The 26,410-nt window shown below is 45.8% G+C and overlaps 1 protein-coding gene across 4 annotated transcripts in view; it reads left to right on the top strand.

The window, feature by feature from the left end:
- Positions 1-26,410, top strand: part of ALDH18A1 (aldehyde dehydrogenase 18 family member A1) — a 387,760-nt gene that overhangs the window by 267,652 nt on the left and 93,698 nt on the right. For all 4 annotated transcript variants that reach the window (XM_078643525.1, XM_078643523.1, XM_078643524.1 and 1 more), the window contains one exon: positions 25,073-25,172. In XM_078643525.1, coding sequence (XP_078499651.1) covers positions 25,073-25,172 — 100 coding nt within the window. The remainder of the gene's footprint in view (positions 1-25,072; positions 25,173-26,410) is intronic.

The raw sequence follows: 26,410 nt of genomic DNA, 5'->3' as shown, positions 1-26,410 counted from the left end.
AAGGTGGTTTTTAAATTGTGTGCTTGAAAATGCCACTTTTTGAAAGTCGTACAAAAGGGGGTGGTGATGGACGGAGCATCTGAACCAATCAAACACTCACAACCAGTAAAACGATCTCGGTTTAATCCATCACTGTTCTTTTGCCCACTCTGCCACCCCAGTTCAGACAAGGCCATATGCAAATTAGTCTGACCCTGTGCCTCATGGGAACAGTCCAGCCCGAACTGCCAAGCCATGCCTTCCCTGGACCGGAAACAAGCTTCCTAGGACCGGTTTCTGGCATTTCAGCCGTCTTCAGCCAGGCTTGCTTGAATCCAATGGCAAAGTGAGCAAGGGACTCACGTCTGAGCATACCCTGCTAACTTATGGCGAACAAAGCGGTACAAAAGGGGGTGGTGATGGACGGAGCATCTGAACCAATCTAACACTCTAACCCAGTCAAAAGATCTAGGTTTAATCCATCACCGTTCTTTAGCCCACTCTGCCACCCCAGTTCAGACATGGCCATATGCAAATCAGTCTGACCCTGTGCCTCATAGGAACAGTCCAGCCCGAACTGCCAACGGTGATGGATTAAACCCAGATCTTTTGACTTGGGTGTGAGTGTTTGATTGGTTCAGATGCTCCGTCCATCACCACCCCCTTTTGTACCACTTTTTGAAAGTCAGCATTTTCTTGCTTTACCATCCTGTGCCTCTGCCTGCCTGTGGAATAAATGTCTGGTTTAGACTGACAGCTGGGTTGTTTGTGCAGTCACAAAAAGTGAGCTGAGGTGTGCCCTACATATTCTGATTGCCAATCGCCAGACTGATGTGCCTTCCTTAGCTAGAGTGGTTGGAGGAGTTGTCACTGACACCTGAATAGGGCTCTGCCTGGCCTCTCAATGCTGTCTCCACTCCCCTATAGTGTGTCTTGAGCCAAGGCAGGATCTTGTGGACACCAAAGACTTTCCTTTGAAGTATGCCTACTTCAAAGGCCAAAAGGGGTAGAAGTATTGGACCTATAACCCGACATCTTTAGAACCCTTCTGGATTGAGGACTCTGCCAAGATGTGAGATGTCAGGAGGAGTACTGCCCCTTTGCTGTGTGTTGCTTTGATGGGTTGGCCTGCAGTTTCTGCTTCTGTCTGTGGTTAGTGAAAGAACTGGACTTTGCATTTGAATCCTGTTTTTCCAAGGTTCTCAAGGGGCTTGTGTGTGCTTGCTTCCTGATAGAAGTCTCTGGGCCATCGGAGACTTCGCCTGCAGCATCCCTGAATTCCACTGCTGGGAGTTCTGTCCTGCCAAGTGGTTTCAATTCTAGTTACTCCAGTATTGGAACTTTCATAGATTCACATGCCTGAATCATTCCCCGTCGTTGAGACGGGAGTCCCCGGTATATTAAAAAGCAGTGCTTAGTAGTAAAGCTAAATGAAAAGAGGCCTAGGCCCATTTCCCTTTTGCAACCCATAGCCTTTGTTATGTAAAAAAGGCCCAAACTTTTCCCTGAACCAATCCGAGCTCCTCACCCTCTAGAACCCTCCTGAGAGAACCTTCTGCCCCTCAGATTTTTCTACCGCACGTTGTGCTAGGGAGTCTCCTTTGAGCTCCGCTCAAACTCTTTACTTTTACAGTATTTTGACTTAGATTCGAGGTTTTTCATCTACCATGTCTGGAAAGGAGAAGAAAGGATTATTTAGAGCTTGTTCCACCTGCTCTAAGAAGAGGCTTTATACAGATAACACTCACAAGGACTGCATCTACTGCCTCTATCCAGACCATAAGGCAGTAGATTGTAAGGTATGTCGTACCTTTTCGAATAAAACCTTGAGATCGTGAGGGAAGGCTGCTGATCTGGCTTCAGAAGGTTAAAGCCAGGAAGGAGATCCTCTCAAGTGAGAGTGAAGAGGAATCTGTGGCGTCTAAGAGATCTCAGAAGAGAAGTAGATCTCCTCAGACACATTCCTCAGGAGAAAGACCTGAGAAGGCCCCAAAAAAGACCACTCGAGGGTCTTCAGGGCGCAGTCCCTCAAAATCCCCTTCAGTTACAGCTAAGGGGAAGAAGGGTTCTGCTTGTGAGGTGAAACTAGTGAAATCCGCCTCAGATCCGCCTCAGATCCACCACAATCACCTCAGAAAATCAAGATTACCATCAAACAGACTTCTTCTACGCCTTCTGAGGAGAAAGGTACTGTTTCAGCACCGTTCAACGGGACTGTAGACCAAAAAGGGATCATCGACGACGACAAAAATACCTCCGTCGTTGACGAAGAAAGATAGTGTTAAAGCTGGTGAGAAAACAGCGTCGACGATTTCACCGTCGACGGCGATATCGACGAACGCGTCAACGGCGGCGCCGACGAGGACTGTGTCGACGACGGAAGTGCCGACGGCAGCGTCGGCGAGGACGACGACGTTGACGAGGACAGCGTCGATGGTGATGACGACGATGACTTGGTCGACGACGGCGATGGGAATCTCGTCGATGGGCTTGTCGACGAGGGAAAAAACACCAGAAAAAAGGTTGGTGCCTTGGAAAAAACCTATAACACCAGATGTTACATCTCCGAGCAAGGTCTCTCCATTGCTGCCATCTCACCTGCTGGAAGAGGAAGATTCAGAAGAGGAAGATGACGAGTATGGAATTGCGAGTAGTCCTTCGCAATTGCAGGTCAAGTACCAGGAGGAGGATTCTGAGGAAGAATATGGGGGTTATCAGGAACAACCCCAGGAACAGCACCGAGATCGCCAACAGCAACGCGAGGAGATGACAAGTGTGCCATCCTCTTTGTTGAGGGACCTCCAGGGCATCTTAGAGGATTATAGGAGGAGATACCCAGCGACTCCAGTCACTCAACAGGCCCCAGAGGTTATTCCACGTCCATGGTCGGTACCAGGGACACCGGTTCGTAGGAGAGAGAATTTGCCGGAGCCTGCTGCTAGGTCTCCACCGCCGACGTCACATCACGATACCTCGGATGACGATCATGAGGATGGGGAAATTGCGGACACAAGTGCAGAATGGCATGACTATATCACCCCCTCACCTTCAACTCCTACTCCGAGACCAGTAGATTCTCCACCGGAGGACATTGGTGGATTTCATAATTTGATGGTGGATTTCATAATTTGATGGAAAGAGCCACCAAGAGATTTGCACTGACCATGACAGAGGAAAAGACGGAATATTTTTTATAAGACTTCAAGGACTCGTATTGGAAATCTGTGCGATCCCTGCCTATAGTGTCTCATATTTGGAAGGAAGAATTAATGGTCATGGAGACGCCAGCTACACTAACGCCGGTTCTGGCCAGACTAGATAAAAAGTATAAGGCACCTATTGATGCTCCAGCTTGCCTTTTGGGTCATCCCAAACCGGATTCTGTTATTACTCAGGCGGCACAACAGAAATCCAGGAACCCATCTGCTCCGATTGCAACACCTCCGGACAAAGATGGCAGAAGGTTAGATAATGCGGGAAGGTTTTCCTTAATGTCGGCTCTGCTAGTGAGAGCAGCTAATGCCCTCGCTATCTTGGAAAGGTATGACAGGCAGATGTGGTGTGACCTGTCTCCATACATTAACCAGGTGCCGGAACCAGAGAAGCAGGAGGCGAAGAAGATTCTCATGGAAGGAGAGAAGACTTCGGCCGAAGTCATAGACTGCGCTATGGATATAGCGACCATGGTGTTTAGATCCTTGGGAGGAGCGGCGGTCCTGCGCAGGCAAGGATGGCTGCGAGCAACAGCGTTTAGGCCGGAGGTGCAAAACCAGATTTTAGACCTCCCTTTCAATGGAGAAGATTTATTTGGGAAGCATATTGATGATACTCTGCAGAGTATCAAGAAGGATACGGATACGGCAAAGGCTCTGGGGACACTGCAATACAGAAAAACCCCTTTTCGTGGCTCATGGGGTAGAGGACAGTCCTCGTATAGAGGAGGATACCAACAGGGGAGATATTCTTCTTATCCGTCCTCATCGCAGCCTTACCGTCAACAGTACAGCCCGCGTCAATCAGGAGGATATACAAAATCAACTCCAAGAGGAAGGGGTTGCCGAGGAAAGGACAACACCCGTCGACAATGACAACCCTCATCTTCCGGCTCTGTCAGATGCTTCCCTGGGTGGAAAGATTGCTCACTATCTTCACAATTGGCGGAAAATAACAACGGACCAATGGGTCCTCAAAATAGTTCAATTCAGTCATACCCTAGAATTTCTTCAAACGCCCCCTTGTACGCCACCGATGCACCAGAGAGCCAACCATCTGCATCAACTCGGGCAGGAGATTCGGACAATGCTCCGAAAGGGAGCAATAGAACCGGTACCGAAAGCCCAGGAAAACAAGGGGTTTTACTCCCGGTTTTTTCTTGTCAAGAAAAACAAGCTCCAGTGGCGCCCCATTCTGGATCTCAGATCCTTAAACACATATCTCAAGAAACAATCTTTCAGGATGGTGTCTCTGCAGGACATCCTTCCGTTATTAAACTCAGGAGAACATATGACCACATTGGACCTATAAGACGCGTATTTCCACGTGCCGATCCATCCTGCACACAGACAGTACCTTCGGTTCTTAGTAGCCGGAAGACATTACCAATTCAGGGTACTGCCATTCGGCTTGAAGTCAGCACCGAGAGTTTTCACGAAATGCCTGGCTCCAGTGGCGGCTGTGTTGAGGAAGCAAAAACATCAAATATTTCCTTACCTCGACGACTGGTTAGTCAAGGCACCATCAAAGGTACAGGCCAGAGCGTCAACACAGGCCAGCATAGACTTGTTCGCCAATCTAGGATTGACTCTCCACAAGGGAAAATCAAACCTCCACCCAGCACAAGTGATCACATTTCTGGGGGCAATATTGGTCACGGAATGCAACAAAGCGTTTCCCTCCGAAGAAAGGCAACTGAGGATTGTGTCACTCTTCCAAGACTTTGTAAAAAGAAAGTCTCTTTCAGTCCGCAGGTACAAATCCTTGCTGGGCACTATGTCATCTTGTATTCCCATGGTACCTTGCTGCAGGCTAAGGATGAGACCATGGCAAGAGCAGATCGATCTCCAATGGCGTCAAGCGGAGGGATCCTTCGATGATACAATATGGGTGACACCAGTGATGGTACAGACAGCAAAGTGGTGGACACAAAAAGGAAATGTGTCTCCAGGACTAACGTTTCTGGCAAGAGCGGCTCCTCTAGTGGTAACAACGGATGCGTCGTTAGAAGGATGGGGAGCTTTCCTTCAGGACCTTCAAGTCAGCGGTCGTTGGAAGGTGCACGAGCAGCAATTACACATAAATCTGCTGGAGCTCAGAGCGATCCGCTTGGCATTACTGGCTTTTCTACCAAGGATAAGAGGTTCGCCGGTGTTGGTAAGAACAGACAACACTACGGCGATGCATTATGTGAACAAGCAAGGGGGAACGAGATCTCTCCCTGTCTCAGGAAGCCCAGGAGATATGGGAATGGGCTCTTCAGCAAGGAATATCATTGGCAGCTGAACACCTCCCGGGGGATCAAAACGTCAAGGCGGATACTCTCAGCAGGCTCAAATCGTCCTGCCACGAATGGGAGCTAGACCAGGGGATCCTGGACAGCGTCTTTCGAAGATGGGGAACACTGATAGTGGACCTCTTTGCTACAAGGGAAAACAGAAAATGCCAGTACTTCGCAAGCTTGCTTCCCCAGAATGGATCTTGGGGGAATGCGTTTTCCATGGCATGGTCTGGCATCTTTGCCTACAGCTTTCCTCCAATTCCTCTTCTCCCCCGCGTACTGGTGAAGATCAAGAAAGAGCTGTGCAGACTGATCCTAGTAGCCCCGTGGTGGCCCAGACAACACTGGTTCACGGAACTGCTGCTGCTGTCGGAGAACCATCCAATTCGGTTGCGTCCAATTCCATCGCTTCTGACAATGTCCAAGGGGCAGGTGCTCCATCCGGACCAGAAATCCTTGCGATTAGCAGCCTTTCTCCTGAACACTGTGAGTTTAGCCATCTGAACATCTCACACGAATGTAGGGAGATCCTGTCCAAGGCCAGAGCGGAGAGTACCAACAAAACCTACAGGTTGAAATGGAAGAGGTTTTGTCTGTGGTGTAAGAGGCATAACGTTCACCCTCTTACTGCTGCACCTCATCAAATTATACCTTACATTCTGCTATTGGCAAAGTCAGGATTAGCACACTCTTCCATCAAGGTGCATTTGGCTGCGTTGTCTCGCTACAGGAGGTCATCGTCAGGCCCATCCTTATGGTCATCGAGGATTATCAAGCAATTTATGAAGGGGATATTCAGGGTTCTTTCCTCCAGTAAAGCCTCCACCACCACTATGGAATCTGAATATTGTACTCTCTCAATTGATGAAACCACCGTTTGAACCGATACACAGGGCAGACCGGAAGTTCTTGTCCTGGAAGGTGGCTCTTCTCATTGCATTGACTTCAGCAAGAAGAGTAGGTGAACTACAAGCGCTCACGATTCAGGAGCCTTTCTTACAGTTTCAGGAGGATAGAATGATTCTCAGGACAATCCCGAAGTTCATTCCGAAGGTGCCAACTGATTTTCATTTGAAAGAACCGTTGGTGTTGAAACGTTTCTTTCCTCATCCGTCAACAGCAGCAGAACGAGTATTGCACTCACTGGACGTTCAGAGATGTATGAAATTTTACTTGAAGGAAACTAAGGCATTTCGCAAGTCTTCTCAGTTATTCGGTGCTTTCAGCGCACCCAGGAAAGGTTTCCCCGCTGTCAAAGAGGGGAATTGCCAGATGGATTTCCAGTGCGATTGTCTACTGTCATCAAGCTGCTGGAAAGCCTTTGAATGCACGAGTTCGTGCCCATTCCACGACGGCGGTGGCCACATCCACTGCACTGTTTGGAGGCGTGCCAATCCAGGATATCTGCAGAGCAGCGACCTGGGCATCTACGCACACCTTCACCAGGCACTACTGCTTGGAGGCAGCCGCAGAATCGGATGCGGCGGTGGGAGAGGCGGTACTGCGGAATATCATCCAGTAACGGTGAGCCTTTTTTACATCCCTCCATCCGTAATTTCTCTTGTTTGCAAAGTCACATTTTCTATACGTATATACACATATATGAGCTAATGCTTCATTTTCAAATTGTATTGCATGATTATGAAATGTATCTGAGAAATGTGCTTTGTTTTTCACTACTCGCTATTCTGATTCAGGCATGTGAATCTATGAAAGTTCCAAAACTGGAGTAAGAAAACAAGTTACTTACCTGTAACTTTAGTTCTCCAGTATTGGAAGCTTTCATAGATTCACATGCACCCACCCTCCTCCCCTGAGAGGCTCACCTCGGATTTAGCACAAAGAGTGTGTTCTATACACAAGTGCGCGAAAAATCTGGGGGGCAGAAGGTTCTCTCAGGAGGGTTCTAGAGGGTGAGGAGCTCTGATTGGTTCAGGGAAAAGTTTGGGCCTTTTTTACATAACAAAGGCTATGGGTTGCAAAAGGGAAATGGGCCTAGGCCTCTTTTCAGTTTGCTTTACTACTAAGCACTGCTTTTTTATATACCGGAGCCTCCTGTCTCGACGACGGGGAATGATTCAGGCATGTGAATCTATGAAAGTTTCCAATACTGGAGAACTAAAGTTACAGGTAAGTAATTTGTTTTCTTTTGGCCCTTGGAGGTGGTTCCTGCTGCAAAAGACTTCAAACTCGACTTATCGCTGTTCCGGCACCTGTTTTTCTGACTCAACACCGCCGTGCAGGAGCAGTTTCCACTCATTTCCACTGTGCAGCCTATGAAATTGACGCAGCACCTCTCCAAAGAACCACCGCAGCTCCAATCAAGTGCACTGTGTCTCTAACATCCAAGACCACTGCGCTGACTCCAATGCCGGTCCTGCTTGGCTGCTAAAAGAATCGACGCATCACCGGTCCGCGGCTGAAAGGATCGACATAGCGATCGTTTGCCACCGCAGCATTAACCTCCAGCGCATCCGGATTTCCACGTATTGCACCTTTGCACCAAAGTTTCCAAGGCCTCTCCCCCAGAAAGTAATTTTTTCTGAGTTGGGGCATGCTTGATGCACCATTAGGCTCTCCAAGTTTAAAAATGGACCTGGTTTGTCATGGGGTGATATTTTCCATCTACTTCCAGACATATAGCAGGATGGAGAGAAAGTATTCGTTTTCCAAATACAGAGGTAGAAAAGTACATTTTAAAGTCTTAGTGAGTCGAGAGCACAGCCCAAAATGGGGAACAAAACCTGAACTGACCACACGTCCTTGACATTAGAGTTAAAAACTGGTGAGACCGACCAAATCACCAATCCATGTAAAGAGGCTGCAGTGAGTAAAGCCAGTGTTCGTTGTTGTGGCACTAAAAGACACAAAGTTACACTGTATTGTCCATATTATTAATGAAGAGGAAGCCTGACATTTGTTAACACCCCGCTCCTTCTCACCATTCTCCAACTCGCCCCATACCAGTTCTTTAAGTGGTCCTGTGAGTTTGACCCTTAACCATAGTGTGCATGATAGGGATGTTTCATTATCTCCAAAATGTGTGTTTTATGTTATGAAGGACTTGGCTAAATGTGGTATACTTTCCTACTGCACATTGTCCATGTTGTAAGCCCAAATTCAGTATTCATATATTGATTGAATAAAAGTATTTAAATCTAAATCAACACGTGCCTGTCACCATTCTCTACTTCCCACAATTCTTTGTATAGTTAAGTAAGGTGGTAGAAGGCAGTGCTGTCACACCATGGTAAACTAAACTTGGTTGAACAGTGGTGTGAGGGCACAACAATTGACAACAACTGAAACAATCTTGTTTAGTATTGGATGTTTAGTTATATCCAGCGTTTTATGTTCTAATTCTGTAGCAACTTGTAAAAAACAATAGAAAATACAAAAGTGTGGAGTACGAGGTGAGGTGTCCCGCTGTAGACGAAAAGTTACACTTTATTATAGTATTTGTGCCTAGGAAGCCAAGATGTATTATGGCACTAAAATGATAAATTTTTGACCCGTCAGCATTATTTGAATGGACTCAACCACAAAGTAAATCCTGCCACGGAGTGATTGGGAGCTACTTCTGTATCTGGTTTTTAGTTAAGCTCTTTATGTGCCATCTCGTGCACCCATAACCATGACACATATGCCACACCTCTATCTCATCATGTATGCAATCACCAGTAATAAAGATACATACATATACAGGTTACAGTTCAGTTATAGTTCTGGGTTATTACATTAGGGCACCAACACACATAACCTTCTTAAACATTAGAAGTAGCATAGTTATAGTTTTCTATTTCACTGTCTCATGTAACATTTTATTATGCTCATTATACTATGCTCCATTTTTTAAGATTACATACACATTTTAGGGATACAGTTGCAGAACTATAACTCACCATATGTCTTGGAAAAGGTAAAAATAACATCAGCCATACACATATAAATGTGTGTGTGTGTGTCTGTGCGTGTGTAGGTGCGTGCGTGTGTGTGTGTGCGTGTGTGTGTGTGTGTGTGTATATATATCTATATTGTAGCTTCCTAAATCTTTTACAAATTCCTTTCTTCATTTTAAAGACAATAAATAAAACATTGGGGAGTTCTAGTTCTTCATATGTGTTTGTGCCCTAATGTAATAGCCCCTAACTTTAACTAAACTGTGAGCTTTGATTTTTGTTGTGGTCTTTTCTAGTTTATTGGGTTTTTAAACGACAACCGTTTATCAATTTGCGTCCACACCTAAAATATGCCGGGAAGTGAGATGCAGTCCTGTTTTATTTGTTCGACTGTGTTCAGGTGCGTTGGGCTCTGAACTACTATTCAAGTTGGAAAATTGTACCGATCCTTAGATTGGCACAACATTTGTGACTGGTGTCTGCACATGATTCGTTCTCTCTTTTTTCTGAACTCTTGGTGCAGTTCCTATGAGGTCGCCCTTATACATTCCCTTTCAGAACGTTTATCTCGAAACATACAAAAAAAGTTTTTGTGTGAATTTTCCTTTAACTATGTCCCTGTCTTGATGATGACCTTAAAAATAATATAGGTGGAAACGCCATTGACGCCTGCCTTTGGCAATCATTTATAAGGAAGCATTGACTGCTACTTTCTGTTCCTGTTATTTGTTGGACTGACTCTTGTTTTAAAACCCTGTCTCCTTTGGCCATTGTTTACTTGTTTTACATTGTATACTATGTTGTGAATGATGTCCTTTGTGTTCTTATGTGAGCACCATGGTCTTGTAAGTGTTTCTTCATATTTTGTTACTTTAGTAAAATTATATTTTTGTAATAATTTCTGTGTTGGACCCCTTTCAGATTTTCTTTCTTTGATATTATTCTGTGTTTTTATGTGATTTATCAGTGTTAATTGTTGATTATGAATATTTTTCTCGAACCTTTGTAGCTTTAATATTTTCACATATAAAATATGGCAGGAGCCATATGTGGGGACTGCAGCCTACTGTCTGTACTGAACAACAGTGATTGTACAGGGAAGAGAGACTTGAACATTCACCATAAGTTGGTTATTTATCAACGCTGTCCTCCCCAAAACCCATAGGTTTTTTGTTAGTTTTTTCCTGGTTTCAGCACGCTTTTTTGTGACCTGTTGGATGTTTTTGTGTTTTAATTTCTTGTTGGTCCCATTGACCTAAAGTTAATGGACACAAAAAAATAAAATAAACCACAACAAAACTAAACAAAAAGAAGAAAAAAAGTTCTTATTAGAACTCTTTTCAAAGTTATTTTAATAAAGAGCTGGTTATTATGACTAACTTTGTAGTTACAAGTACTAGTAGTAAGCAGATGCAATGGAAGACTAAATGATAAGATTAGTGATTGGTAAGTTGTGAGAATTAAAAACGTCCTTTATATTAATAATTACTATAGATACTTTACTACAGGTACTTTACTAAGTACCAAATGTTTCTCTTTTTTTCAATGCAAAGAGTCAACTCGAAAAGATGTTGCATACAGTAATCATTCAAAATTTATAATGAAACAAAATTGTCTTATTTTATGTTCTTCTGATGTTACTAACAGTAACTTAACTTGTGGATCCTATTATTTCTCAAACACCAGGGTGCAAATTGGCATTCTCTTTTGCAACACTGGAAAAGATACAAATACGATGGATTGTGAAAATACACTATATACAACTGTGCTTGTTCAACTGTAGAAACCACCAACTGTATTCCAAAAAATGACTGTGCTATATTTCCAATGGTATAATCTATTAGTTGACATGAGCATATAACCTTCTATTGTACTGAAAGAGCTGGATGTAGTCTGCTATATGTTACAATTTGGCGGTCTAGTCTTGTTTGAAATGAATGGCCTTCTATAGTACTGTTTGGACTACGTTACAAGCCCAGTCTCATATTGAACCAATCAGCCTGTTTCTTTCATAACAGTGTGATGTTACATACAAAGTCATTGGCCAGTGTTGTATGGTAGTACATAGAACTTTCACTTTCTTGCATTTAGTCACAACTTATTGAAGGAATTTGGTTTTGTTAAAAGAAGATGCTTCATGTGTGGATAACTGGACAGTTATAACCTTCAATTGTACTTAACTAGCTGTATATACTCTGTTACATGTTAAAAGTTTACAGTGTACTCCTTTTAGGAAAGAATTGCCTTCTGTAGTAGTCTTTGGACCACATTACAAGCCCAATATCATATTGAACCAATCCGCTTGTTTCTTTCATAACTACATTATTTTACATACAAAGTCATTGGCAAGAGTTGTAGAATAGCACATAGAAATTTCACTTTACTGCATTAACTCACTGCTCATGTAAGATATTTGGTTGTGTTAAAAGAATATGGTTCATGTAAGGTTAATTGGGCACAGTTATGTATTTTAGGCTAGAAAGTATGCGAGGAAAATGAGGAATTGAGCATAATGTTGATATTACATGGGTGGGTAAAAGAGGTTTAAGGTGGAATAATACCCTACCTCTTATGTCCTCACAAATTGTGAGCATCCACATGTTATAATTATTTGTTGTGGAAGCAATGTAATTGGTCACCTGACAGGTGTAAAAAATTGAGATGAATGCAACTTTCACCCATTTTGTCTGTTCCAATATTTGTCAAAGAATAAAATGGAATTACTAGATTAAAATTTCAGCAGTGTATGAGAAAATGTGCAGACATATCAACAAAACTGTGTCTGCATTCTTACAAGATCACATCCTCCATCTCACCTAAACATTATGTTATCAAATACTTCCCTTTGTCATGCAGAAGGTGTCCTTTCAGCTGCAATAATATCTTCATTAATAACATCCACCAACTCCCACTTCAGCTTATCTAAATAAAAAATGCAAAGTCATAAAAAACAGCTCTTTTAAGAGAAAACCTAATAAATATATGGGTTGGTTTTTAAAAAATACTATTGCAGTACTGCGTTACTCTCTGGAGTCCCCCGTGGCCATATCACGGTACTTCGTAAATTAAACAAAATTCATTAAAACATTAAAAACCGTTATTCCATGCATATCACACCGATACTAACCTCAGTGTAATTATACTTGCAAAGCTAAACTATTTTTTTTAATGATCTTAAAGCTCTATAACTAAACACACTTAAACTGGTGTGTAAAACAATATGACTGCCAACATGTTTTGGGAAAGTACACATTAGCCAATCAGCTAATCCCTTGTCATCACTATGTACCACGGTACTACATTGGCCACAGATCTAGCTAAAAAGTACTGTATAGCTTAACATGTACTTGTTGTACTTGCCTGCACTTCTCCAAAGAATTATCTATACCCCCTACTATGTACTTCCAAATTATACAAAAATCCAGCTGACTGTTTTCGCGCTATGCAAAATAAAAAAAAAAAGTCTACGGAAAATACATTGGATTTGGAGCCCTTTTTTGGGACTCCCCCTTTTTTCTTTGCACTGCCTTGGCCAAAGGCCGCCACATTTTCAGTCCTCCCTAAATAAAACAGGGGCAGCCGGTCTGGAACGTTTCATGCGCATTCATCAAATGGGTGCAAAGTTATAAAGGGACAAACATCTGAAAAAGCCCCATCTCTGGTCGCCCTAACTATAACTAGAGTGGCTACCACCTGTTCCGTCTGCGGTGAAAGTGACGGCCCATTTGGACTGCACCTAGGAAATGTGGCTCACCGTTTCTGCTTGGCATCATGACTGGCACCTTAAGCCCAGTGGGGCAAGACAAGGCAAATAAGCCTGCGATGGTGTGTGTAGATTTGCTGTGATAGTATGATGCCAGGATGACATGGCGACCGCAGTGTAAGCATCACGAGTTGCTGCCCTCCCATTGGCTAAGAATCCATCAATGAAGCAAGCCAATGGACCATATAAACCAACCAAATGCTCTGTACTATATTTCTAGCAATTGAAAGTATTGAGAAAGGTAATGATGTTGAAATGCATCTACTGCTGCTATTAAATGGATTTAAATCCCCTAGAGTCCTCTGTACCTTTTTCTGCAGTTCTTGTGTAGCTCACAAGACTCTACCCTCGCCAACACTGATGCACCCACCCTGAATTCGGTGGTGGAAGATGGAACTTTTATAAGGGGATATGTATAATATAACATATACATATATATTTGTCTGACCTTCTGAGACCGCCCTTTTAAGGTACCAGTGATCCACTGAAGTACTGGCAAGGAGATCAGTAGGACATCAAATAATGTCAGATGCTGTCTGAGTTTTCCTACTTCTGACTTGTTGTACTGTGTAAACCTTGATACTCCTTAACTGTTTCGTCAGTTTAAAGGATGTCTTGTATCTTCTTCCGAGCTGGGCCCTCTGCAGGTCTTTTTGTGGATTAGGTCTTCTTTTGACCGACCTAGTGCAGCTCTTTCTGTAGGGATTTGGTTTCCCCCTTAAATTAACAGGTCACAGCAGAGAGGCTTCTCACAGTCTGCCAGCACATCACTTGGGCTTGCATTAAATCATAAACGTAATGAAGCGCGGCATGAGATGGGCATCTGCTCAGGCTAAAAAAATCCCAGTGACCTTCCTGTTTACCAGATGTCCTCCTCAGTTCAATCCTTGGAGGCCCACTCCACACCAGTGGATGGGGAAGGTTTCTTCTATGTAATGTAATGTAAATGTAGCACCTCTATATTCTGAGAGCCAAAGACTCGATGAAGAATTACTAAGCTCTGCATCTTCAATGACCTCCACGTAGTAGCTTGATTCTGCTCCAGCAGGCAACCCAAAACCTTTACGATTAGTTATGATTCACCAGCCATCATAAAGAAAGGCATGGTTTCTACTCAATATGTTTTTTCCAAGAAAAGAGGGAGCAGTGCACGTCCCGATCCACATTTTTTCGCTCTAACCCAGCTACTCTTTCTTAGAAATCTGCAGCTGTACAGGGCAACAACTGGATGTGCGGAGTTGACATTTACGATGCCTGCTTTCATGTGGCCATGCCAAATAAACATTGGAAATGCCTTCTATTTTTGGTTGGAAATTAGCACTACCAGTACAGGAAACAGCCATTTGGTGCCAGTGCCATTCCTAAGGTCTTTTTTATTTTTTTTTATTTTAAAAGACCTTTATTTACATTTGCACATTGACACAGCGCTTAGCCTACAACCCTGGGGGCCGGCCGCGATAAGTATAGCAACAAGCAGCGGTACAGGAGCTACATAGCCAATCAGCCGACACCCCTGAGGTCCGGCGGCGAAATATCGATGCATGCATACAGTTGCCAAGATCGAAATCAGGATAGTCAATAGGTCCATGGAGTTTCGTGTTTTTTATACTATGGTGCAGTGTTTGTAGAAACTGTTCGAAGAAAAACAAATGAAACAATAACATTCACACAAGGCATAAGGGAATTGAGGGTACAGTCATGGGACCATGTTTCGGCGCTCAGTAACCATGTTATATACTTTGCAGTTATAATTCTTCATGGGAAGGGGGTAGTGAGGAAACCAAAAACAATACAGTATCAGTTAATAGGTGGAATGTCAATCATGGGGACAAGGTTACGTCAGGGAACAACTCTTGCGGGGGGTTACAGATATTGCCACGATAAGTGTTCCACTGAGACCAGATCCTACCCCATTTCTTGGCCCTACCACGTGACAGGTACACAGTCTTCTCACGAAACATGCACCAGTCCATGTTCTCTTTCCAGTGCGATACGGTTGGAGACCTGGGGGAGCCCCAGAGCTGCGCGATATCTCGTTTGGCATTCATATTGCCTAAGGTGACCCAGGTGATCTGAGCAGAGTTGCAGTCATTGGGCTCCCAGACATTCAGGAGGCAGCGCCTGGCTTCGGGCAGCAGCGCCACACCAGTGAAGGAAGGTACCAGTCATACCACATCCACGCTTACACAGAGCATCCAAAGTGTAACCCATGCGGACCAGACTCGGACCAGTGACATACACGCGGTGGAGGATCTTGAGTTGAACAAATCTGAGGCGAGAGGATATAGCAACCTCTTTCGGTGAGGACAGAGCGGACTGCCAGTCCTCATCATCTATTTCTAGACCATCGGCAATCCACAAGGCCCTCAGGCACACAAGCAGGTCAGCCCTATTGTTGATCATCTTCTTGTAAATCAGTGAAACCGTGCTATCGGGCACATATCCATCCAGGATGCGATCCTCCAGGTGTGAGGATTCAGGGATGTCTGTGCCAACAGCGAAGACTGACAACAGGGCGTGCCGGACCTGAGCGTACCTGAAGTATTCTCTGTCCCCGAGTTCATACTCTATTTTGAGCGCCTCAAAGGTCTTAACGTCACCTTTAGACCAAAGATCCCCCCACCCTAGAGATCCCTATCAAATCCCATTTAGCAAATCCTTTCGTCCGCCATAGGTTACCCAGACTTTCAGAGTCATACAACGGGGTCGCACGAGTTAGTCTGTCATTCCATCCCAGAGCCGCAGTCGCATCATGCCACACACGCACAGCAATTTTAGTGGGTCCTGTAAGTGTTCTGATGAGCCTCTTGGAGTACAGTGCCCTTTTGAAAGTCCCCCCCGGTAGAAGATGCCTATCCATGGCAAAGGCCGGGGCAGGTCCGGGGGCATATGTTGTATGGTTAACCGCCCTCAGCTGGGAGGCCCAGTAATAGCGTCTGATGTCGGGAAGGGCAATGCCCCCGTCATACCACGGAGGCGTGAGTTTAGACAGGGCTATGCGAGCACGGCCGTCCCAGACGAGTTGCCGCTGTAAACTCTCCACCTCTCGGAAATAACCCGAGGGGACAAGGTCAAGGGAGTTCTGGAGAGATTACAAAAATCTGGGCAGCGACATCATTTTGAATAGAGCCGCACGACCGAGCGGTGACAGTGGCAGACGACGCCAGCGTGTAACATCCAGCTTCAGTCGTTGAAGAGGAGGCAGTAGATTGCGCTCATGGCGAATGGCAGGGTCTAAGGAGATATGTATCCCCAGGTATTTGAAGCCGGTCTCAGATACTTGAATTGGAAATCTACGTGGCAACGGGGGAAAACAACCAGCCAAAACGTAGACACAGGATTTGGTCCAATTGATAATGAGACCCGAGTTCTTCCTGAAGGATGCAAGAACGTCGAAGAGCGCATTCAGGGACTTCTTAGGGGAGGTAAGATATAGAAGGATGTCATCTGCGTATAGCGAGATACGATCCTCGAAGTCAGGAGTCCACCGAATGCCCTTTATAGAAGGTTCCCATCGGAGCCATTCCGCCAACGGCTCTAGCGCGAGGGCGAAGAGCAATGGGGACAACGGACAACCCTGCCGAGTGCCGCGTCCGAGTGTGAAAACACCGGACACCTTCCCGTTAACCACCACCTGGGCGAGGGGCATCTCATAAAGAAGTTTCACCCACGCGATGAACACGGGACCGAACCCAAATTTTGTGAGGGCCGCCCAAAGATAGGGCCATTCGATGGTATCAAAAGCCATGGTTGCGTCCACAGAAGCCAAAATGGCCGGCTCATTGAGAGTCCCGGCCCTCGCGAGAACTCCGTGGAGTCTCCAAAGATTAAGGGCGGTGTTTCGATGACGAATGAAACCCGACTGATCCGGATGGATCAAGTCCCCGATCACCTTAATCAAACGATTAGCTAACAGTTTAGCTAGAATTTTGGGTTTGGTGTTAAGAAGGGATATGGGTCTATACGAGGCACACCGATCTCGAGGCTTAACCTCCTTATAAACTACCACGATAGTGGCAAGTCGCTGATCAGCGGGAAGAGAACCCGAGTCCAAGGCCTCAAGGAACATGCCCTTCAAGTAGGGTGCCATTTTGTCGGGTCGTAGTTTGTAAAGTTCGATGGGTAATCCATTGGGGCCCATGGCTTTACCGGAGCGCAGGGAGCGTATGGCCCCCGCCACTTCGTCCGCCGTAAGGGGCGCATCCATAAGGTCCCTGTCCTCCTCAGAAAGACAGGGCAATGCAATATCACGGAGCAAAAGCCGGGAGTCCTCCTCATCCCTATCGCAGACCGAAGCATACACTGTTTTGAAGTGGTCGGCAAAACACTCAACAATCCCCGCCGGGTCAGTGACACACTCGCCATCAAGCCTCTCAATCACAGGGACAACACGATTCACTCTTTCTTTCTTGTCCAACCACGCAATCAATTTACCAGCCTTGTCCGCCCACATCATACAACCTGCCCTGCTGCTCTCTGCTCATCACCTTCGCAGCATCAGTGACAACAGCTCGATAGTCTGCCTGTTTCAGGCAGAGTGAATGAAGTTTTGTGCATGTCACCCCTGTATCAAGGTCACCCTCCAGTACAGTTATCTCAGATTCGAGGCGCACAAGCTCCTCATTCTTTGCTTTTTTGGCAGCAGCATTAAGCGAAAGAAAGCGGCCACGGATAACAGTCTTGAAGGCCTCCCACAGTGAAACAGAAGAAGAAACAGAACCCACATTTTCATTGAAGTAATGGTCCATGGCTTTAACAATTTCGGAACGGGTTTTGGGGTTCCGAAAGTAGCAAGGGTTGATAGGAGCAATTCTGCCTACACTACCCACCCCTACCACAAACCGAAGCCACAATGGGGAATGGTCAGAAATACCCCTGGGAAGATGGCGGACTTCGCTGATGGACGTGGTCTGGTCAGATGGCATGAGAAAATAATCCAGTCTGGAGAGGCTACCATGTACCCCAGAGTGGAAGGTGTATTGAAGCTGTGATGGGTGCATCAATCTCCAACTATCAATAAGCCCAAAGGTATCTAGAAAGTCGCTCAGCCACATATGAGACTTATGCAGGTCCCTGGGAGGAAAGGGATCAGCTGTACCGGAAACAACAGAGTTAAAATCCCCACCGAGGATAAGGAGACTCTCAGGCAGTCCCAAGATGACCCTGGACAAATCGGCGTATGTGGAGGCCTGTAGGCCCGGGGGGACGTATATCGTAAGAATAGACAGTGTCTTCCCTTCCCATCTACCCGTGAGTGCGGCATAACGCCCCCTATCATCAAGTATGACTGTATCAATTTCCAGGGGGAGAGAAGACCGAATAAGAATGCCAACTCCCCTGGAGCCAGAGGTGAAGCCAGAATGGACGGCCAGGCGGTAACCACGCCTGTTCATGGCTCGACACGTATTCCCTATAAGATGCGTTTCCTGTAGAAGAACAACATCAGGGGAGTGGCGTCAAGGAACTGCAACAATACCCCTCGTTTTATCCTGTCTCCCAATCCATTAACATTACATGATAAGAGTCTCAACTCACCACCCCCCATCCCTTAGAAGAGATCAAGCACCATGCACACGGAACCCCAAGATCGAAGCAGTTAGAAAAAACAATTTGATGCCTTGTGTAAAGAAACAACAAAACAAACACCCCCCACCACCCCCCAAGGAGAACCCGTTACAACACCCCCCACCCTGCACCCCTGCAGAAGACTCAAAAGCCACCCCAACTCGCAGTGTGCTTGTCGCCCCCTCAAACCCCATTCTACACGAAGAACCCCGGAGGAGGAAGAGTCCCCTTACACCCCCGCCACCCTCAGGCCATCCAATAAGGAAAACAAAAGAATCATTGTTCAAACTCAGCTGATGAGGTTATAAAGCTCAGACGTCCGGTCCCACAAGTCACTCTTGCTCCGGCGAACCACCATCGGCGCCTCCGGGGTGCTCGGCACGATCATCCCTTTTTGGCAAAGAGTCAAGCCAGTCACTGACACTGTCCGGTCGGTCGAAGAAAAACGTTCGTTCCCCGTACTCAATACGAAGTCTGGAGGGAAACAACATGGCGTACTTGAGGCCCAAGTCCCGCAACCGTCTCTTAACTCCCTGGAATCCCATTCTCTGCCTCTGAACAAACGGGGTAAAGTCTGGGTAGAAGTTCACAGTGGCGTTCTCGAACTGCACAGGGCCCTTCTCCCGAGAAGCTTGCAGGATGGCGTCTCTGTCCCTGAAATGGAACAGCCTGGCAACGATAGGTCTCGGGGGGGGCCCCCGGCTTAGCCTTCCCGCCTGGAACTCGATGAGCGCGCTCGACCGCAAAGAATTTAGTGAGTCCAGCGGGAGCTAGATAATTGGAAACTAGATCTTCCACCAGGAGGTCGGTTGCTGCAGATTCGGGATTTTCCGGGACCCCGATTATACGCACATTATTGCGGCGGGCCCTATTTTCGTAGTCCTCCAGACGACTAGTCACCGGCTCATGGGAAGAACGCAAGTTCCCGATCTCGGTCTGGATGTCGGTAACATCAGTCGTCAGACTGGAAGTCTTAAGGTCCAGCGCCTTGACCCTCTCGTTGGTCTTCGCCAGATCCGCTTGAATCAACATTACATCCACCACCACTGTGTCGATTTTGGAGGAAAGAGCCTCATATTGCTGTCCCATGGAGGCCTTCATACTGTTAATGGCACCCATGACATCTTGCAGCGACACTTCCGACGTAGCAGCGGAGGCAGCCTTAGGCTCATCAAACGTACGGCCAGCACTACTGGGAGAACCCTTCACTTGGGAGTAGTGGTCCATAATGTTGGTCTGGGTCTGGCCCCCACGATGTAACGGCTTAGTCTTGCATTTCTCCGCTTCGGTTTTGGTGGCCATATTGGAGAAGGGACCCCGAAAGGGGCCCCCGCGACCTGGTGAAAATGGCCGGCAGCGATATGGTAAAAGACGGCGAAACTAGCCAAAAACCAGCGTAGATGCCAATATTGAGGGATAGCCAGGCAAAAGATGAGAAGGCACCTCACTGGCACAGGAGAACCCAACAGGGTCAAGTGGAGACCCGAGCAGTTAATCGGTCAGTCCGAGCCGAGAGCAGGAAAACGAAACCGAAAGTTGGGCAGCGACCCTCCAGAGGGGAAGATCCCTCCAGCCGTTGTTGTTCAACTGCTCTCCGGCCTGTAGCGTAGCCAAGTCCCCGGTCTCGTCCCGGGGTGGGCCGCAAAGTCCAGGACGACGTAGAAGTGGATTCCGGCGTCCGAATCAGAAGTTTCGAAGGATATTAGAATCAGCCAGAGCTGGTTGTCAAAAGCCCATCTTCAAATTCAGGATAAAGTCAGGATTTCTGCGAAGGGCGGCGAAGGGTCTCGGGAGCTCTGTGCTCACGCGACCATCTTGAATGCTCGCGAAGCTCCTCCCCCCATTCCTAAGGTCTTGATGAAGATTCAGATCCCAGTTTCTAGCATACTTTGAGAGCTGTCTTATTTAAATGGTGTCCAGGGAGGATTTGGAGTGTACATTAACCCTAACACTAGAGACCCTATACTAGCTTGGGTTCTTAGTGAACAACTCAAAATCCTTTCTAGTCCTCAACAGAAGGAATCCCTTTACAGTGGCAACTCTGTACTCCTGCTTTGCACAGCAGAGAGAGTAGTGGTCATCAGCTAGGCAGGGTGTCGTTTGTTGATCAACAAGATTGTGATAGCTCTGTGATCCCAAAAGCTTCAGTAACTTCAAGTTTCCTACATATGGATGATGCCCCACCGACAAAGTCCACATGCACTCTCTTCAGCTGCTCCTCACGGAGCGCTGAAGCAAAATTGCAGGAAGACCAGACTGAACTTATGGTGGTCTTCCCATTTCTGGTTCTGACCTTGAAACGGTAGGGTTGTCCTCCAGTCTGTGTTGTCAGAATATAATCTAACCTAAATGTTGTGTAGTGAGTATTGTTACTAAAATATTGCCCTATTGAAGTTAAAAATAGAAAATCTACACCTAATGGGACAATATTTATGTAAACTATATTCATTACTAATATTTGGAAGATGATTTTTCTGTATCTAATTTTCTGGCCGATTTCCCCACCAACATCTTGTGGGTGCCTCCGTCTGACTGACTAGTAATCACTACAGACTCTGCGCACGGGTGAGGATGGCTAACTATGGGGCAATTCTCCAGCAGTGCAGTGTGCACAATACAGATATGAAAGCACATACATGTGTTGGTGTTCAAGGACTTTGAAGGCTTTAATATCAGTGCTGTGATCAAGGGTGGTGATGATCAACACAAACACCACTAGATCCCTCTTCTTCAACATGTAACAAGGTAGCACCCACTCCATGCAGCTGTATGGCTGACTCTGCCTCCGTAAAAATGAGCACTATAGCAAAGCGTATTGTGCATTTTCCTTCTCCAAGGTTAACTAGGTAAGAGACACCTTACAGGAGGGATGCATTTTTCCCACTAGGAGGTTAATCAAGTTTTTGTCTAGCTGATGCGCAGACCTTTTGAGCCAGTGGCCTCCTGTGTCTTCAGGTACTAGTAATATTGGGCATGCATATTGTAAAATACAGGCCCTTCATGATGTTCCAAAGCTCGCCCGTTTTACATTCTAAAGTGCCAGTGGAGTGCGACCCCTACAAGAAGAATCTTATTTCTTCCTTTTTCTCCATTGCGCCTCAGTTGAGAAAATCCTGCACTGGATGTGAAGTCTTGTACTTTTTTCTGGATCGAAACAGATCTGCTTGTCAGGCCATCTAACTGCTATTTTGCATCCTGAGAAATTGTTCAGGCCAGCCTTGCCAGATAGGTAATGTCATGCTTCACCATTTCTACACGGTACATGGAGTATTGTATTCATCCTGTGTCAGGGCACAGTTTACGATAGCTAAACCAGTGTATGTGCCATCCTTCTTCAGGTGCCTATCAAACAAGTATGCCTTGAAGCTACTTGGGCTTCCCGACACTCATTCTGCTGACACCACCCGATCTGGCTTCCTCCCTGAACAAGACAAAATTTGGCCAGGAACTTCTTGGGATTGCAGATGTCCAGGCCTCGGTTGCCCTAAGCTACCTTTCTCATTCTCCCTTGCTCATTCTGACTTGCTGTGGGATTCACTCACAGGTCAAGAATGTCAGATTAGTTGAGACATAAGAGCAGAATAAAGTTTTATTCATAATGACTATGTTAAGACTAGCCAAAACACCATTATCTTTTCTCTGATAATCCCTCTGCTGATGGTCAGAAAGCACATTCAGTTCTGCTTCTTTTTCTAACAAATGCCAGCAGGTGTAGTGCATCTACATGATTATGTATAACTCTCCAATGCAAGCAGTTTCCATTTGTGCCGCTGCGTGCTACGGCCCACAGGTTGAAATGGAAAAAAAACAAAGGATTAAAAGGTTAGTGATCATTATGATAACATTATGTTCGAGGCATATGAGCTGCAGATTACACACTGTGCATAGATCGCCACCTAGTGTTGGGCCCGGATGTTTGCAGTTTGTTGTTGTCCTGAAAAGTTCTGTAGGTGACTCCTCCTTTGGACCACATTGCGCATGGGCATCAGCTCCATCCTCAGATTGTTTTTTGTGCCATCGGGCTCGGATGTGTTTCCTGCGCTCCCGTTTGGAACCGAATTTCCTTCGGTGCGCAATCCTCACCCAGTTCGACGGTGTTGTTTCGATCTCGCTCCACATCAACGCGATTCTTCACCACTTCGAAGTCCTCTATTCCGGTCGTTGACGAAGGCCTCCGGACCTACCTGGGCCTTACTCTCTGGCTCATGGAAAGGACGCCATTGAAGAAGTGTCCTCGATGTGGGTCGAAGTTTCCCCACACCGATCTACATGAGTTATGCAACCTTTGCCTCTCGCCGAAGCACGAGTCCAAAGACTGTTCCGCTCCAAGAAGACGATTCGGGACCGACGAGCTCGAAGAACAATGGCTCGCTCGTCAGCTTCGATCCCCGACGACATCTTTGAAGAGGGCGTCGACGTGCCAGAACACCAGCATGCTGAAGAAAGTGCCAGCTCCTCTGATGCCGAAGACTCAGACGTCGAGGACATCACTCCAGCTCAAAGGGTTGTAAGTAAGACAGTCGACCTCAACCCTTCCTCAACACCCTCAAAAAAGGCTTCGGTCACACCCTCACCTTCGTGCCCGGGTACACACCGAGAGACTGCTTCCCACGCCTGCCTTCATGCCTGGCAAAGAAGCCTACTAAGACTTCAGGCTAGAGTCAGCCTATTCCCGGTGCCGATCCCATACTGACACCGAAGAAAAAGCCATCTTCCTCAACCACGCCAACCACTGCTCCGACACCTAAGCACTCGGGCCGAAGACTGGCACTGGCTCATCGATGCCGAAACCGCACTCGGAGCCGAGTAAAAAAACCGCCTAAAGGCCCCGATTCACACACTTCGGAGCCGAAAAAACATGTTCCGGTAAGACATTTCCAAAGGTCACACTTCTAAACCAAAATACCCTAGGCCAGCTACAGACTCGGTGTCGAAAAAACCTCCGGAACCGAAAACATCGACGTCATTTCTCCCTTACACCTCAATCAGTCTGTGGAACTGGCCGTTTTCTTCTCGCAGCCACAGACCATAGCAGAAAGAGATCTTCATACCCTAGAAGTCAATAGAGCATTGCTGTACTATATCGAGAGAACACAACCCTTTCGTAAGACAAAACAACTTTTTGTGTCTTTCTCACCACCACACAAAGGTAATCCCATTTCAAAAGCTGGGATAGCTAGATGGATTGTCAAATGCAAACAGATTTGTTACCGAAAAGCTAAACGTACATTATCTGTTCCTCCTAAAGCCCACTCTACAAGGAAAATAGGGGCTTCAATGGCATTTTTAGGGAACATTCCCCTAGATGACCTCTGCAGAGCAGCTACATGGTCTACACCGCACACATTCACAAAACACTATTGTGTAGATGTGCAAACCAAACAACAAGCTAATGTGGGCCAGGCTGTTCTCAAAACATTATTGCAAACTACTGCAACAGATAGGGGTGGACGCCGCTAAGAGTCGGTACTGCTATACAATCTATGCACAGTGTGTAATCTGCAGCTCATATGCCTCGAACGGAAAATGCTACTTACCAGTATGCATCTGTTCTTGGCATGTAGAGCTGCAGAGTTACACACGCCCACCCGCCTCCCCGGCTACCCTTGTCTGTTCCAATATTATCTTAATTAGATAAGGTTACATGGACATCCTTCCTTTTATTGCAAAGCTCCATCATTTGCCTAATGGCGAAAAACAATCTGAGGATGGAGCTGATGCCCATGCGCAATGTGGTCCAAAGGAGGAGACACCTATCTCGAGACTTCCAAATAACTTTTCAGGACAACAACATACTGCAAACATCAGGGCCCAACACTAGGTGGCGATCTATGCACAGTGTGTAACTCTGCAGCTCTACATGCCAAGAACAGATGCATACTGGTAAGTAGCATTTTCCCTTTCTTACTTCAAGAGTTGTCTTTTTTCTCAAATTTGTAGGTAATCTGGCATTATAAGTAGTTCTGATTTCATTTTGTTTGCTTTTCTTTCAGCTTTGCTGACTTTATATTGTACACCTGTCTCTTGATTATTTTATATTTCTCTACATATTTATTGTCAAGTCACTTGATGCTTGTGTATGCTGGCATTGCCTGCAATGTACAAAAATAACAGAATTTTTGGCTATTCACGTGTTTAAGGCCAGTTGACTGTAATTTCTCCACTTGAGTAAATTTCACACTGTGACAGCTAAGCTTAGAACCAGGCTATTACTAATCTAGATTTTGACCACTGATAAAGACAACAGGCCCATCAGGTTAAGGTGATGGAAAAAATAATGAAATAAAGGGCGGGTATGAAATCAGAAATCTTCCCATTTTGCAGTGTGTACAGATACAGAAAAAACGTACTCTTCCCATTCTGTCATTACAGAGAGCAGAAGTTATTTTTCATCTTGCTGACTTGTTGACTGACCATAGAGAGGAGATCCTTTCGGCTAATAAAAAAGACATGGAAGAAGCAGAGACAAAAGGTAGGACGTTCTAGGCAATGCTGACCTCAGAATTATTGGGAATGGCTGTCGTGCAAGGAACTAGGTGTATAAATATTAATGGACATTTTTGAAAGGCTTTTTATTTTTATTTTCAAACAAGCAAGGGAGTTACGCTCTTGTAGATGGAAGTACTTGCATGTCCCTCAACACCTCCCTAACCTTCCCCAATCCCACTCCACCCAGTGCCGCACAAGTACTTTCAATTGTGTTAAGTGGGCAATTTTACCAATTAAAGTTGGTACCCTTCGGAATCACTACAGTTCCAAGAGCCTGTCGGTAATAGCAGCCCATCTGTGCATAAATGCCATAGATGTCTTTCCATATTTCGACGACTGGCTGATGAGGAACAGCATCAAATGTTAATGCCTAGCACCCACCCAAAATCAAAGGTGTCTCTATTCTACAAGTTAGGATTTGCCATCAATCAAAAAATGTTGTAACTTTAACCACGGCAAGTCTAATCATTCCTGGGCTCTGTTCCGAATTCATTAACAGGGAAAGCATACCACAATGAACAGAGGGAGGTAGAATTCCAATAGCTGCTACTGCTTTTTAGACTCCATGTCTCATTTGTGTCCGAACAATGATGAAGAGGATTATGGCCTTGTGCTGGGCATTTGTGTCTTATGCCAGATTACATGTGCACCCGCTAAAGAAGTGCTCCTCAAGGCAATGGAGACAAGCGGCAGAGCATTGGGAGGTTCTAGGGCCAGACGTTTGTATCAAATGTTTTGCAGTTCTCTAATTGGTAATCACAAACACCCATTGACAAATGTGTGGTTTACACATTTTGCGATTACCAGTGGGTCACAAATACACCTACCTCATGAATAACAATGAGTTTGTGACCCATTGGAAATTGCAAAAATCACAGAGATGGTGCCCTGCTCGGGTCTGCATACCACCATATGTGTGATTGCTTTTAAATAAAGCAATCTTTGTTTTTAATGCAGCCCATTCACCCCAAATGAAAACTGGATGCGTTTCAAAAAGAAAAAAGAAAAGTGGGACCACAGTCTGCTCTTACAAAATGTTTTAACAAACATTCAGCAAGGGGATCCTTGACGCCCCTTCCTATTTGAGAATGTGTTGCCACTTACATGAAGTAGGCGGTAAAATGCACATGTTATGCAGTTGCATTTCAGCCACATAACACATTCCACTACAATTTGGTATTAGGAAGGGACGCCCTAAACATGCCCCTTCCTAATACTGAC

This window comes from Lissotriton helveticus, chromosome 5_1 (assembly GCF_964261635.1).
Source record: "Lissotriton helveticus chromosome 5_1, aLisHel1.1, whole genome shotgun sequence".
Classification (NCBI taxonomy): Eukaryota; Metazoa; Chordata; class Amphibia; order Caudata; family Salamandridae; genus Lissotriton; species Lissotriton helveticus.
Note: the sequence above shows the minus strand (reverse complement) of the source record. Positions and strands in the feature narration are given on the sequence as shown.